The sequence below is a fragment of the Cheilinus undulatus genome, linkage group 2 (genome assembly GCF_018320785.1).
Source record: "Cheilinus undulatus linkage group 2, ASM1832078v1, whole genome shotgun sequence".
NCBI lineage: Eukaryota > Metazoa > Chordata > Actinopteri > Labriformes > Labridae > Cheilinus > Cheilinus undulatus.
This window is the reverse complement of record NC_054866.1, coordinates 14,085,914-14,101,501: the sequence shown is the minus strand read 5'-3', so window position 1 is coordinate 14,101,501 and position 15,588 is coordinate 14,085,914. Positions and strand designations below refer to the sequence as shown.

At 37.4% G+C, this 15,588-nt stretch overlaps 1 protein-coding gene across 1 annotated transcript in view; it reads left to right on the top strand.

Moving 5' to 3' along the window:
* Positions 1-15,588, top strand: part of zgc:153039 (uncharacterized protein LOC767698 homolog) — a 109,254-nt gene that overhangs the window by 15,266 nt on the left and 78,400 nt on the right. The window contains exons 5-6 of the mRNA XM_041796024.1: positions 759-866; positions 971-1,082. Coding sequence (XP_041651958.1) covers positions 759-866; positions 971-1,082 — 220 coding nt within the window. The remainder of the gene's footprint in view (positions 1-758; positions 867-970; positions 1,083-15,588) is intronic.

The window sequence follows — 15,588 nt, the reverse complement described above, 5'->3', positions numbered from 1 at the left end:
TCCCTGCTCTCACAGTGATGGAGAATACCAATGCCACTACAACTTTCATTTCATCATTTTTAAAATTCACAGATATCTCAGTGGACTGGTCAAAAAGCATCTTGAGCCATCAAACATCTCATATTTATATAACCCCAAACAATACACTAAAAGATTTAGGCAGCAGCAGACCAGCAGCTCCCATGTCCTATGATACAACATTGCTGCCTTTAGGAGTGCAAACTGGTGGCTTCTCAGGAGGGAATGTAATGACTTTTTCTGGTTTCAAAAGGCATCTAACTCCACAACAAGTTCCATCTTTGTGGTATCATGTTTGCAATACTTTCTTATACCTCATAATAGTCGGAGCCTGAAAGCTGCAGTAATAAAAAGTTTTATCGGATGTACTTTGATAAAGCACGTTCACGCCCAAGGATTATATTTCAGGATGTAAAGCTATTTCATGGTTGCTGAGGCAGTCTACTTGGCCAGTTCCCAAATACTTGATACTTACTAAGTGTTCACAAACATGTAAAATGGGGCCCATGTGCTCTTATTTTGGTTATCTTTAGATAACCAAAATAAGATTTGTGTTTGTGTATTTGCTGCTGCTCAAACAGGGTTCACTCAATGCTATAAAGCATATTGAAGTTTGAAGGGAGCAGATACAGAAGACAACTGTGTGCCAACAAACTTAATTGAACTTTTTGTTTGAAGAGTGAAGATGATGATAAAAAGTACAGCAACAGTGACTTATCTGCTGTTATCTCTTCCAACAGCTGACTATGTCTTGGACTACACAACAGGAAATATGATGACCTTTGCTACTGTTTTTGCTGTAATGTTTAATGGCTGCACTGGCATCATGGCTGGATCTAACATGTCAGGTGTGTGAAGACATTTATTACGTATTTATTTTAACTATACAAGGTTGTTTAGGGGAGTGAGCTTACTTTGGTATGAACTTACAGTAAATCTCTCTTCCTACCAGGGGAACTGAAGAATCCCAGCTACTCCATCCCCCGTGGCACCATCACAGCTGTCATCTTCACCTTCATCATCTACAATCTTCTCAGCCTTCTAGTGGCCTGCTCCTGTGACCGGTCAGTGTCACACAAACACTCTGCTGTAGCGGCAAACATGATTTCATATTTAAGCATCATCACTTTCAACAACAGATAAACAAAAAGCAGTGCTAAGGCCCATAATTAATCATTAATTTACACCCATCCAAACAAAGCCATTAATTAAACCTTCCTGTTGATGACAGATAAACAGTAGAGCTGTAGTAATAGATACAGCAGGTGAAATCCAATACTTAGTGACTATCAGATAATGCAAACAGGGGTTCATTTTCTGCTTCACCAAACAGAATTGAAGTGGCAGTGGAAGCCAATTTCAAAACCATGTATGCTGAGTGTTGATGTTATCTAACACCAGGTGTCATAAAATCCATCCAAACAACCTCAGCAAGCATGAATAACAATGGACAGTATAATGGAGACTTACTACTCTGTGAGAGAATAACTAGTCTGATATTATCAAGTTTAGCCTGACACTGAATCCCTGTGGACAGTATGGAGTATTAGATCTGCATGTCATAAATGTGAAATATGTTTCTCAATTTTGAACTAGCTATGGAAACTTTCTTGGTGACCGATGGTTACTTCCTCAGCGGTCAATAAAGCGACAGGAAATCAGCTTAAAGATTAAAAAATGAATCAGTCAGGACCTACTCCACTTCTTAGACTTGACTTTGTTGTAAAACAATCTCATACTGATTGATTAAAAGCTGGAAAAATGAGTACACAATCAGCAAGGGATTTGAGAGAAGTTTACTGAATAAGGAACTTTTCACATAAACTATTATTTGTACTATGCCCGACCACTATTGCTTCTCACTTCCCTCTCCCCCCGTCTGCTTTCACATAAATAACATTGCTCCATGCAAGAGCCTACTTTCATATGTGCACTCTGATATACAGAAAGTAGTGTCACACGTTATTGATTTGCAAATCTGCAAAGAAGAAGAAAAAAGATGACACATCCATAGTGTCTACTAGCGCGCTCATTCCCAAAGTCTGGGCCCTGACCCATGGGTGGGTCATGGGAAATTTCTTTTAGATTACCAAGTAAGTTTTAAGAATTTCTTCCCTACTGTAGTTAATGTGACACTAATGTTTACAGTATACAATCGAGTCACATGGGGGAGCTCCACCCTATCACACTTTCCTTCTCCACTATAATGAAACACAAACAAGGCTCTACCAGCCACTGGATGAGCTACAGTCACACTTAATTATGCTGTGCTAAAGAAAAAGGAATGCATTGTTCCAGACCAGACAACCTCTTAGGGCCCAAGGGGCCAAGCATGCAAAAAGAAAGTCTATGTTACGGAGGGGAAGTGGCCCTTTCCAGGCCTGCAAAACATAAAGCTCCAGGTTGGGACCAGAGTGAGTCAAGCATTAATTTAGCCAAACTATCAGCAGCCTACACAATGGTTTGGAACAGTGATAAAATGTCAGAGACATTAGTTTATGCAGTCAACTTGCCTAATGATTAGTAGTTTACGCCAAATTTGAATTGGGGCCACCATGGCTTGAACACCATTATAAATGGGTCTCCAGTAAAAATGTGTGACATTAGTTTATGTACAGTGCAGACAGTGGAATACATCTTTCTATTATGGAAGTTTTTAGCATTTTTGAGACATGACAAATAATCACATTTATACTGAATCTGGTATGCTTGTGTTCACACTGATTATATGAACTGTACTTTGGGTTCCAGTGGACTCTGATCCAGGCCTGGGTCCCCATTGTGAAACAACCCTTCAACAACTTTCAAATGTAATTCAACTCATCCACCCCTAAAAGAAAATATACAGTCTCCTGGTAACCATATGTGAGAAATGTAGAAGGCTGACTCCATAATAACTTTTGAAGATTGATCTAAATGGACACTCCACAGACAGTACCCTCTGAGTCTGTAAGAATGGTATTCAATGCCAGTTGTAGGAAATCCATTCAGCTAAATACAGCATTCATGAATGAAAAAGGATGACCAACTATTACTCCAGCACTGTTTTTGCACTTTATCTCCTACAACAAAAACATATTTTTAAATCTGTGGTAAGAGTGAAATTAAGATTGTTTCCCAAATCTAAGCTTGATATGGAAACTTTATAGTACACCTTCCACCCAGTGACCCATAAATCAAGTGGAAATCAGCTCAAAGGCTCAAAAGCTAATCAAAAGCACCTACTCCAGTTCTTAGACCAGCTTAGACTGTAATACAATTCCACGTTAATGAAATATAAATCTAAGCTTTAATTACACAATTAGCAAGCTATTTGTGTGGGGAAAAATGAATTCAGTTGGGTGAAAGGATTTTGTGTGTGTTATGAGACGTGCAAAATAATAATGTAAAAATGTGCTGTAACTGAGTTACATACACACATAATTCAATTTAACCGAAATGTCGGAAAAGTACAAATACTGGCTAATTAATTTTGAGCACTGGGCTTCACTGAGTCACTTTGTACATGCACTCTGCATATTTCTTAATAACAGTGTTTAACACTGGATATCACTTTCAAGGTGTCTCATTTGAGAAGTGAATCTATAAATCAGGGATCATAACTACATCTCTTTACACTCATTGACTCTAAATCTAGACAGTTATAAGAATTGTTTCACACTATTGATGTGGAGTTAAAAAAAAGATTTGAAATGAAGAATCATTGATTTTTTTTAAATTAAAAATGTGATTAATCACAATTAGTGATTATTAGCAATTGTGCATTAGAAAACATTCTACAGCCCTAGAAGTTTAATACAGCCATGGCCTTATAAACACTACCGTGTGTCGCTCTGTTTAAAACAGAAACGACATAGAAACGGTTAATTTTGAGCAGCGCTGAAACAGACATGCAAAAATTCCTATATTGGAGTGTTTTTTTCAGCAACAAACTTCTCAGGCATGTTTTGGGGACCTCTGAGACCAATATAAACTTGTCTTAAAAGGGTAAAATATGTCCCCTTTAACAGACACTAGGATATATTAGACAGAACGTGGTATCTTGAAATAGATGCTTAAGGTTTGATTTAAGATATCATTACTCTTCCAAAGGACAATTTTTCTGTTAAGCCAGCAGCACCACAAGAAGCATAAACAATATAAAGTCAGCTGCAGTAAATCAAAGCAGATCTAACCTTTATCCAGGTTCTAACTTTCTGACTGCAGAGCAGCATCTGATGGCTTTGCAAGTTACCTAGAGTAACTTCCCCAGAGACTGAAAAAGCAATTACAAAATCAGATTTATTATGAAAAAACGAATAATAAAGGACATAGTCCAGTTCTCAGACTGGCTGAGATTGTGGCTTGAACTAACACTCCAGCTCCAGAGTTTAAGCCAGTAAATTTGAGAGAGAGTTGAGCTGGGTATTAGAGAATGAAAATTGGGGGGGGGGGGCAAAACAAAACTTTGTGGTATGCTTAGCCTGTGTAATTGTATCACTTTACTGAACTTTAATGCTGAGTTACCTTTAAATAGACCTGAACATTTGTAAGAATGGGAGAAAAACAGGCTCAAAACAGATACCACATAGTAACATAAAACAGATGTGTGTCTGTATCAGATGCAAAAGGGTACCTTGAAAGGCCCTAATGAGCGTAATAATATGACACCTCTAAAGACAACTGAAGACCACTGAATTGCTCCGTTGAGATTCCAGTCTGCCTTCCTACCTTTCGTAACAGTCAGTCAGTTCAGTTACATGATGTCAGAAATGTTGATCAACTGTGATAGTAGATTCAAAACCTGGACTTCTAAAGTTGTAAGCATGTTAGTCTGGCTGAAATTGTTCTGAGTCAGTTTTTTTCCTGCTTTCGACTTTTGCAGAGCATTCTGTGCTCCCATTGGTCAACTTCACTGATGCAAGAGAACAAATGATAGATGGCAGACAGAAAATTGCAGGAGGTTGTGTGGTGTCCTAGCTGTAGTCTTGACTGTCATTCGTTGTGGGAGACTCTATTGGACTAAGGATTGAGTTTTGAAGCTGAGAGGTCCTGAAACCCAGTGACTGTTGGATCCAGCTTCAGAGATATAAAAAGTCAACACAAAGAAGTTCCACCTGCTGCATCAGTACTACCCTAATGCTTGTACAACAACACAAAAAGAAATGCAGCGAGAAGGCATAATTAGGCTAATCAAAGACTGACTTAACTGGACATAGAAACATACTGAGTGTCTTGTCCATGTGGATCTGATACCTGACTCTTAGAAGTTTGTTACCCACCACTCTCTCTTACAGATGATACTAGCTGGTATCATCTTGGCTTTGAAACTGCATTTCACCCTTAAATATCAACTGAGAGTCAAAAGAAGAAAAGGAATCAGTTGAAACTCATTCATGCAGTCCAATCCACAAGCCTAGTATTTATTGTGTGAGCATGTGGCTCGCAGTCTATCAGGGAGGCTTGAGCCTTTGTCCTCACTTTTCACACTTCACTTCTAAGGTCAGAGATATGTAGTCTTTACCTTGAAGTGTATTTTTATATTTATTTGTCTACCCTCTGCCTGTCTAGCTTCATCTGTCTCTTTCTATCTGTCTTAGCTGAGGGCCAGAGTTCAGTATCGATGCAGCTCTAAAGCGAGTGTTGCCAAGGTGCTAAACTGACATGACAGGGCTATAAAAGAGCATTGGAGATCAATACTGCTATCATTTACCCTGCCATGCTATCCTCCCTGTGTTCACTGGGGTTCTGCTGCACTCCTCTACCCCCCAGAAAAACTCATGATCTGCTACTTTATTCTGGTGCTTTTACATAGGACTTTGATTCCTCACATATCTAGTTTTTATCCACCAAGAAATATGTTGGGTAGAATATGCACTTTAATGGTGACATCAGTAAGACCAGAGACAGAGTGAGTGTTTTGAAGCCAGACCAAGTCACCACTGAGGCCCCCTGCTCACATGACGTAGAAAAAGAGGCCAGAGGGGTCCCTCACATGACTCCATGTGTGTGTGACTATAAGTTTGCCTGTGTGTGTGGAAAGATTGTAAGGTTGCCCTCTGTAGTGAAAAGGTAGATTTATAGGTTATCAAAAAAGACAAACATATCCAAAGAAATCCATAAACAACATAGTGTATTTACCAGTTTAGAAATGAGAAAAGCAGACTCAAGCTCCCTGAAGATTATTTTATAACTTTGTTTTTAACAGACAACTGCTAGTAACAGAAAAATACTTTAAATAAATACATATCTGTGAAGCAAGAATTTATGTCTTAATTGTTTAAATGCACGCCACTAGGAGCCGCTATATCAAAACAATGTCAGAAGATGGTGTTAAGGGTCCACCCGCTGTAACAATGTTGCCCAACATACAAACCCAAAAATCTAACTTAGATTCAACCATAAAGATGAAAATTTAACTCAATTTGATACCACTTTTTTTGACTGTGTTTCTCTGATTAAAGTTGAATATGCAAAACAGAGAATGGAAATATATTTTAATCATAACCTTCTTCTAAGATAGTCACAATTTTCAAAACTTTGATCCTTTTTTTACACCAAATTAAAAAAAGATGAGATCTCTGTTATTTTGATAATGGATATTAAGAAAAAGATTTGAAAGTAAGACTTTCAAATGACTATTTCTTTAAAAAAATTTTCATTAATGTCAGAATTTCTGTCGTAAATCCCAGTTACTCTTTTTTTCTGTCACATTTTGAAATTCCACTATTTTGCATTTAAAACTGAATTTTGGATTTATATACTGTCTTTAACCAAGTTTAATAAACTTCCTGTTTGGCAGACTTATTTTAAGTCATTATGGCTGCAGGGGGACGTTGCAGTGACTTTACCAAAGTGTGCCGAAATTGACAATGTATCATATGATTAATGCAAAGACATACATGCACTAATCATAATTAATCATGAATTAATTTATAACTAACAAAATCATCTATTTTATTATACAGTTGCACTGAAAAGGGAAAATACCAGAAACCGTTAAAAATTTTACATTTTTTAGTTTTCTTCTTTTGGATATTTCACATATAGATAAATACATAAAATCATGTATTATTTTATCTAAGCTACAAAATGTTCAGGGATGAAAAAAGAACAAGACCATTGTACTGTGAACCTCCAACCAGGTTGTTTAGATAGAGTCATACCTTTAACATAGTGAAATGCAGTGTGGAATCATTTTCTTGCTTTGTGCTACTGACCATAGTGTAACAGACTGCCCAGTTTTATGTCGTTGACTAAAGGTTGGACTTCTTTGTTTTGACTTTATTTTTTTATTTTTTTACTCAGTAATGGATTTTTTTTTTAAATGTAGTGCTTTTGTAGGTGTCTGGCTGTTCAAAGTGTTTTTCACATCCCAGGTTACTCTTAACCTTTTATTCTACATTCACACAGTGACGACAAAGGTTGCTGTGTAGAGTGGCCATCAGCATTAACTGATCCTGTTCACACACGTTTACACACCACTGATGCAGCAGTGGGAGCAAATTGGGGTTAAGTGTCTTGCCAAGGCACACATCAAGATTACTGACTTCACAGTCTCTCAGCAACCCCAAAATACTTCTGCTCATTCTGAGCTCCTTCAGAAGCCTCCTCTTCCTCAGATTCAGAATTTGTTTACAACACTACAAGGCGAACTAAGACCTTGTCCACACAAATATGAAAACGATATATATTTCTGTCTCATTTTGAATAAGTTTTCAACAAACATGGCATCGTTTTATGAAGTGTCTGCATAAGCACGATACCGGTGGTAGCAGAGGAGCAGATGACATGACCACAATCATGTAATCCACCATTATTGTTGTTGGATGGGCTTGTGCATGCAAGTTAAGTGGGCTATGACGTGATCATTTCAGGAAAGATGTGCTTGGTTGTACACACAGAGGCAAAACAGCTGGCGTATACAAATTTGTTCAGTCTGGGACCTGGTTTCAAAAAATAGCCTTCACTGAACTGGCTCGTCTCCATGTGAATGGCCCCCAGTTTTTTTTAGCAGGAGAAGAAAACCCTGACAAACTCAAAGAAAGCAACAAGAAAGATAAGTTAGACACAATGCAAATTTTGGGGTCAGTCAAGGAGGGAGAATCCATCGAATTTTTTTACACCGTTTATACTACTTGGGATCATAGGGGACTGGAGCCTATCCCAGCTGTCACTGGGTGAGAGGAAGGGTACAACCTGGACTGGTCGCCAGTCAATCACAGGGCAGGAGAGAGAACGTGCTGAGTAATGTAATATGAATTACCTGTAATGTTTTCTGGATACAGACGAATTATGTGCGGCTTGGGCCCATTAATCATGGCTAATACCCTGACAAACAAACTTAATTTATGTATATTTTGTCATAACCAAAAATGCTGAATAAGATCCAGCTTAAATCCTAGCTCACTCTGAGCTAGTCTCCCTGGATTGTTCAGTTATCAACAGCAAAGGGTGGTGACAGTGAGCGTGTTGTGAATACAAGCTGACCCTCAAATGAATTTAGTCCTGCCAAATGAGTATGTTTTAAAGTCCATTGATTTTAAACAGAAAATACTGCTCTCCCCTTTATGCCTTGTGGAAGTGTTTGTGTGTGTATTGCTTCATGTTTGACTGCAGTCACAGACAAATCAATGAAATGGAGGTCAGTGGAGAACCGCAGCTGGATCTGGTCACTAATGGAGACACATGACACATCAGGATTGTGTGTATGTAACCATGGACTGCCTGTTTGAGTCTGTGCTGTAGTAATTACATGAATATCTCCTTCATCTTCCTTCAAAAGTTACTTTTCAGTCCTGTCATCTGCAGGGACATGTGACATCGTGCCATGTGCTTTATGTATGTGTGTGAAAGAGAGAGAGCTTCAGTTTGCAAGGCTTCTGTGGAAATCTGATTACTGGACAAATGACTTCCAGTAGAGAGGAAATGTATGACAATATGACAGTCTTGTCTATGGCAGGGATGGTAAGTGAAACATGTAGTTCCTCAAAGCTGTGTTGCATATTTGATTATAAAATACAGTAGGAGTAATCTCTCTGAGTGTAAAATCCTGTTTTTATTGGTTTAATGCTCCGGACATCACTCTCTGTCTTATCTTCACTTAGCTCGGGGTCACTTGGTTTATTGAGGCTGACCAGAATCGATCTGATAAGTTTTATCTCAGTAGAGAAAATGTGTTATAATTTTCTCTGAAGGACTAAAAAGATAGTCACTGAGAGAGTATTTCCTTATTTTGTGCTTTTTTCAGTCTGTTATGAGCTTAATTCTTACTTTGGGCAGCTGTTTTACATTAAATCAAAGTCTTTAGATGAAAATGTTCATTAGTGGCCACATTTAGTCATTATGTTTACCCTTTATAGTCTTAGCGCATGAAAACTTAAAAAAAAAAAAACTAAACAAAACAAAACGCATATCAAGTTTAAGGTTAAGGTTAAGTTCAACGTAAGTTGTCTATACATTACTTTTAGTTGGATTACGGACTCGCTTAAAACCAACCTAATTAGCCAAAATGCTAAATTAATAAAAACACTCTTATTAATGCACTGCTAATTATTTAATGAAGTACTTTTAGTTATAGTAATTTCCAACTAATTTTTCAGCTATTTCTTTCTATTATTTGGTGGAAAGATGAGAAAGTATGTCATTAAAAAATACAATAGATTTGTTTATATTAATGGGAAAGTAAGAATGTTTCTCCTTAAGACAACAGTATCTGTAGTCATAGTGATGTAATTTTGCATCTAATTAAACACAAAATATAATTGCATTTAGTGACCACTCCAAAGTCAAACATTCATTCTGTATACCGATTTCACAGTGCAACTGTAAACAGTGTCACATAGTAACAGTGCAAATGTGGCTGGCAGAATGCAGCTAACTTTACCAATGCTGCCACCGCAGGCCTTCAGTCATCCTTACAGGTCAACATGCACAGTCCTGTGCTGAATATAGTCACTCTTTTCTTCGGATATATATGAATATAAACTGACACAAACTCTGGAGAGCTTTTTTCCCATTTATTGATCAAAATGGAGCTGAACTGTGCTGTTCCATAAGATGCTATAGCTGATAGCAGTTATTGATTTGGGAGTAAAGAGCATTATGACAGGATGGCAGTAGGCCTTAAGAACAATCAGCTACAGTAGCTACTAGTGGCAGGCTTCTGCATTACACTTTAGAGGGAGAGCTTGCCTGGGATTATGAGTCTAAACTGATAAAAAAATGATAGAAATTATTGTAATTGACGAGTAACACTAGTGCAGACTATACAGGGATCTGAATTAACCATTATGCAGCCAAATGCGTTCATACCATGTATTTATTCTAGTTTCTCACCTAAAACTGACTTTTTTTTTTTAGCTTTTACATACCTATGCCTAATAGTCATTTTGCTGACCTGTCAGTGAGCACATCGCAATTTTACCGTATGCCACCTTAAATATGATTTTCAACACTGATTTTAACACAAGATTTCTATTTCTATCTGTAGTGGGATACACATTACAATATAATTGTGCCAGTTTGGGACAAGTACCCTTCCAGCAAAGGCCAGATTGTCAGATGGCTCTTAGGATTGTCTGGCCACACGTCCCTGTGGTATGAGTTGTGATAAGCATGGCCTTTCCCTTCTACTTGGAGGTTGATCACTTGCTGCCATGACTTGAAATCATCAACAGTAAACTTATTCAATGTTTATAACCAGAAAACCTGAAATCCAGAAATACTGAGGAGAGCAGTGCGGGCACAAGCATGATTGTTAAGCTTCCTCCCTCAGTTAGCTTGCTTCCTGATTTGATCTATTCTATGTAACAAACAAAGAAATAGCAAGGATACCACAATTACTGAGAAGCAGAGAAGTTTGCTGTTACAGTGGATGGCAAGGTAGCCACATTTAGCTTTGTTTACTCTAAAGTTGCCGTTGATTGAGGGAGATTTGGAGTTCTGAGAGTGGTAAGTATGTGGTGTGCTGTGTTGGTCATCTCCATGCACACCACAAACTTTCTAAACAAAAACTGTCAAAGTCTGTTATTATTATATATATCTGGATCTCTCACATTTTTAAAATTGCTTGAGATTTTAAACATTTTGGGTGTGTGGCAGGCTTAACTGGACGTGATGCAAAGTTTGGGAGCATTTGCCAAGGTTGCATTGAAAAAAGAATAAGGATGCCTGTCCAACAGCAGCAACAGCTAGCAGCCTTTGTCTGAATGTTTCTTGCAGCAGCAGCCAGAGCTAATGGGTTTTGTTTGTTTGTTTGTTTTCTTCAACCCAAAGTCAGTCAAAGACAGCATTTTTGTTTAACCAGCCTAATCGTTCAGGCTTTCTCTGTCACTTCTATGCACATGAACACAAATAAACTTAGCACAAATAGTAAGGAAATTTGTGTTTGGTGTATTAGCAGCAGAGCTGTGCATGTGAGTTGTGCCCATGAAAAATGTGACAAATCTTCTCTGCCAATGCTAAACAGCTTATTTTGCTGTTACCTCTTGAGAATTACCACTGTTGAGCATGCCAGATTTCTGCACTTTTAAATTTGACTTATTTCTTCTTCAAATTTTGATAAATGCAAAAAAAACCCAAACTGGAAATAGTTTTCTTAATACAGCAGCTTGGGTAGCCTTACATTTCTCTGAGTGTTTCTTATCTTGCTTAAAGATATGAATAAATCTCACTATGTGGTATTATCTCTCCTCCATTGAAATGCTAGGGATTTACTGCTCTCACCACCCCAGATTAATACAATGGGTCCATTGTGTGATATGAAAAAGGTAACCACACGATGTTTGACACTGACACATCAGCAGCCTCTACCAAGGCAAGATAAATGGGTGTAAAATGTCAAGAAAAGGACCCATCAATGAACAATGTATTTTAACATGCAGCTTTTGTTTTTGTAATAAAGATAATAAAGGCTGTGGTGCATTACCTGTTTGTAGGCAGAGTGCTGCTGTGTGTATTTCATCTTGTGCTTTTAGGAAACATTGTCATTCATAGCTATTTCTGCAACATTAGATGGGCTCAGTCCCAGAAAAATATTACCAACAGCACCTTAAGTGCATCATAAAACATTATTGATTTTCTGTAAAGGAATTAGAGGAAGGCCTAAATTTATCATCAGGCAGGTATTTAAGTGCCATCCATTTACTGAGTGCAAATTGTTCCAGAAATAAAGAAAATTCAAGTCATTTATTTAAAGTACGAGTCCACAAACTTATTCTGAGGGAGCATTTTGTGAAATGTACTGTAAAAGATCTGCATATAAATAGAGTTATATGAGTTTAGTTTCTTATGTAATTATGCAGTGGCTTGGATTAGTATGAAGAGGAACAAAGGGAAAATAAATATTTAACTTTAACTCTGCACGCTGCGACACGCAAGATTGTGTAAGACCAAAGAAATGGTCATAGATTAAAACGTGACTGCTTTTATTAAAGTAATTTATCATGTTATGGCGCTGCCTTCATGCCTGAGACATGACTGTAATGTAACTGTAATGATAACATAGTGTCTTTATTGTAGGTACTTACAAGGGGACAGAGGGGGTTGATGGGTTTGGGAATTTCTTATTAAACTTTTGAAAAATAAAGGTACAAGTATAGTTTGTAGAACCTTTCCACTAAGATGCCTAAAATTAATTTTAAAATGACTTTATATCCTAGCAATTACATTACCAAATGTTTCAACCAGCTTGCAAAGCAAGAGGAGTCCTTAACCACTATAGCTGTAATAGGACATATCTGTTGACAATAACAGAGACGGTATACTATTGTTGTTCCTGTGGAGATGCTTGATTTAACATCAAAGACTGCTACATAAAGAAACATGAACTGCAACTTGAAAGCTGCGTTCCGTTGCTGTATCTCGCTCATGTTTTGCGCTGTTTTCTTGTGATGAACCATGATTATTCTCTACCATCATCTTAACAATGGTCCTTTTAGAGTTAATTTTAATTTGAGGTTTGGGGAATGGAGTAGCAGGGAACCCTCCTATGACTCCCCTATAGCCTGTGATCATCTTTTGTTGTTGTTTTGATTGAGAACCCCCAGCGGCTGAGTTTACATGCTATGCATTTATATGTAAAACCTTTTACATAACATTAAATGTAGTTTTAAGGAGATACAGGATAGTACTGGGCAATTAATCTAAAGATAATCAAAACCAACATTTAGAACCTCTTACTGACATGAACATGTTGTGTCTTTTTTCAGTTTTTTTTGTTGTTGTAATTTTCTCTCTACTACTCCCATCCCTTAAGAACACACTACTAGCTGTGCAATCTTTAATAGGCAGCCAAGTATCACAAGGCATGTAGCCTGCCAGAAACCCAAAAGAAGAAGCAGCAGTCACATGACACCGCATCATCCAGCTTGCTAAAACTCAAACATGAACTGACTATGCAATGTGAGTTATTTTCTACTTTTTATACAGCAGCATTTATTTTGTTAGCACGTAATACAAGTTGTACACTTGCTACTTTTCTGGGAAAATTTCACTTTTTTCACAGAAAAATTTATTTCAAATATAACCATAAATTGTTCATCTGTGAAGGTTACTTTCAGTTATTTTTTATAGAATTATAAAAATATTTACCCCACAAACTAAGTTGAGGTTGAGGGTGGGAGAATGATTCATCAGTCGTAATCGAGGTAAAAATTTTACTTAATCTGAATTTTGATTTTTGCCATAATCGCCCAGCAGCCATTACAGGGCACCAAATCAGTTTTTTAATCAGAAAATTGTTGAAAACAGCTTTAATACCACTTAAGACATATGATCACAAATCATCAAACTTAAGGTTTACTACTGCATAGAAATTAAAGGCTGGCGTTAAAGCTGTTTGAAATTCTAGGTCCTCGTATCACTCATCACAGAACTTTAATTTAATAATACTTTCTTAATGCCTTTCAGATCATGTCCAGATCTATGTCTTAACAAAATAATGGCAAGATTCTCAAAAAAACAGAAAGACTTCGGCTGTTATTTGGTTGACTTTGCAGGCCGCTCTTGGTCCTCTTGCTTCTCTCTTATTTACATCAGTCAAAGATGTTGATGCAATTTTTGACTGTTCATTTACAGTATATTTGACAAGCCTACCATCTCAGCAGTTCAAACCATCCTTTTTCCACCCCAAAGTCTTCACAGAATTAAAATCCTGTCTGCGCACAAGTGACTCTTAAGAGGAAATGTATGCCTTCATAACATCGAGGCTAGATTACTGTAATTTTGTCTATACTGACGTAGCTCAGTGTTCTCTGCAGCAGCTACAGTTTATATGAAATGCTACCTTATTGTGCCAATTTTCAGCCTCTCCTCACTGGCTTCATGTCCATTTTAGGACTTTTTAAAACTTCTATTGATTGTTTTTAAGGGTTTAAACGGAGTCCCACCTTCCTATCTTGTTGACCCTCTGCATCATCATTCTCGGAAAAGACCTATGAGGTCAACTAACCAGCTGCTCTTGGAAGTCCCAAGTTCAAAACATAAAAATTGAGGAGATCGAGCTTTTGGCCTCTCCAAAGTTATGGATAAGTCTTCCCTCCCGCATCAGATCTGCCCAGTCCCTCAACAATTTTAAGTCCCTGCTGAAGATAAAACTCTTCTCCATGACCTTAAATTTTAAAAAACTCTGACCCTTTCTGTTGTTTCATTGTTTATGTTGTCTTATATTATTATATTTAAAAGGGTATTTCATAGTTTATGTTGTCTTTTATTATCATATTTAATAGAGTTTTTTTTTAAACTTCATTAACAGTTCCTAACTTACTTTGTACATGGATACTCTTTGTTATTTCTTTGGTTATTGTCTTTAATTTTGTTGTCTTTTTTTGGTTGTACAGTACTTTGGTCACAAATATTGACTTAATTTAAATGTGTCTAAAGAAATAAAAAATACAAACCCTAACTATCATTACATGAAGCATACACTCACTGATCAGTTTAGTAGGTACACCTGTTCAGCTTTAACCTTGCAAGGCTGAAAGGTTGGCCTGGTCCCATGTCCGTCACTCGGGCAAATCTATCTTGCAAACCAATCTGAAACATTTGTGCCTGGTTATGATCGGTTGCCAAGGTGGATGAGAGACATTTTCCACTCCATGTAATAGATATATACAACAGTTTACCTGTGTGGTTTTTGCCATGTATTGCCAAGACATCTGCTGAAGTTCAAACTGAGCATCAGTAACGGGAAGAAAGATAATTTTAGTAACTCTGAACAGGGCATAGTTGTTAATTTTGGACTGGCTGGTCTGAGTTTTTTTAAAAATGATAATCTACAGGGATTTTTACACACAGTCATCTGTAGGATTTACCCAGAATGGTCTGAAAAAGAAAAGTATAGAGCGACAGTTCTCTGATTTTGATGGCAGAGTTCAGAGGAGACTAACCAGACTTTTTCAGGTTTGAGCTGACAGAAAATCAATACTCAAATTATTCAAAGTGATATATGCAGAAGATCTCTGAGTGCACAACACATGTAGCTTTGAAGCAGTTCGAATATAGCAGCAGGAGACCACTCTGGGTGCCACTGAAGCTACAATTCATACAGAAGGTATTTTGTCTGCCACTTTTCTGGAGGAGTTTGTGATG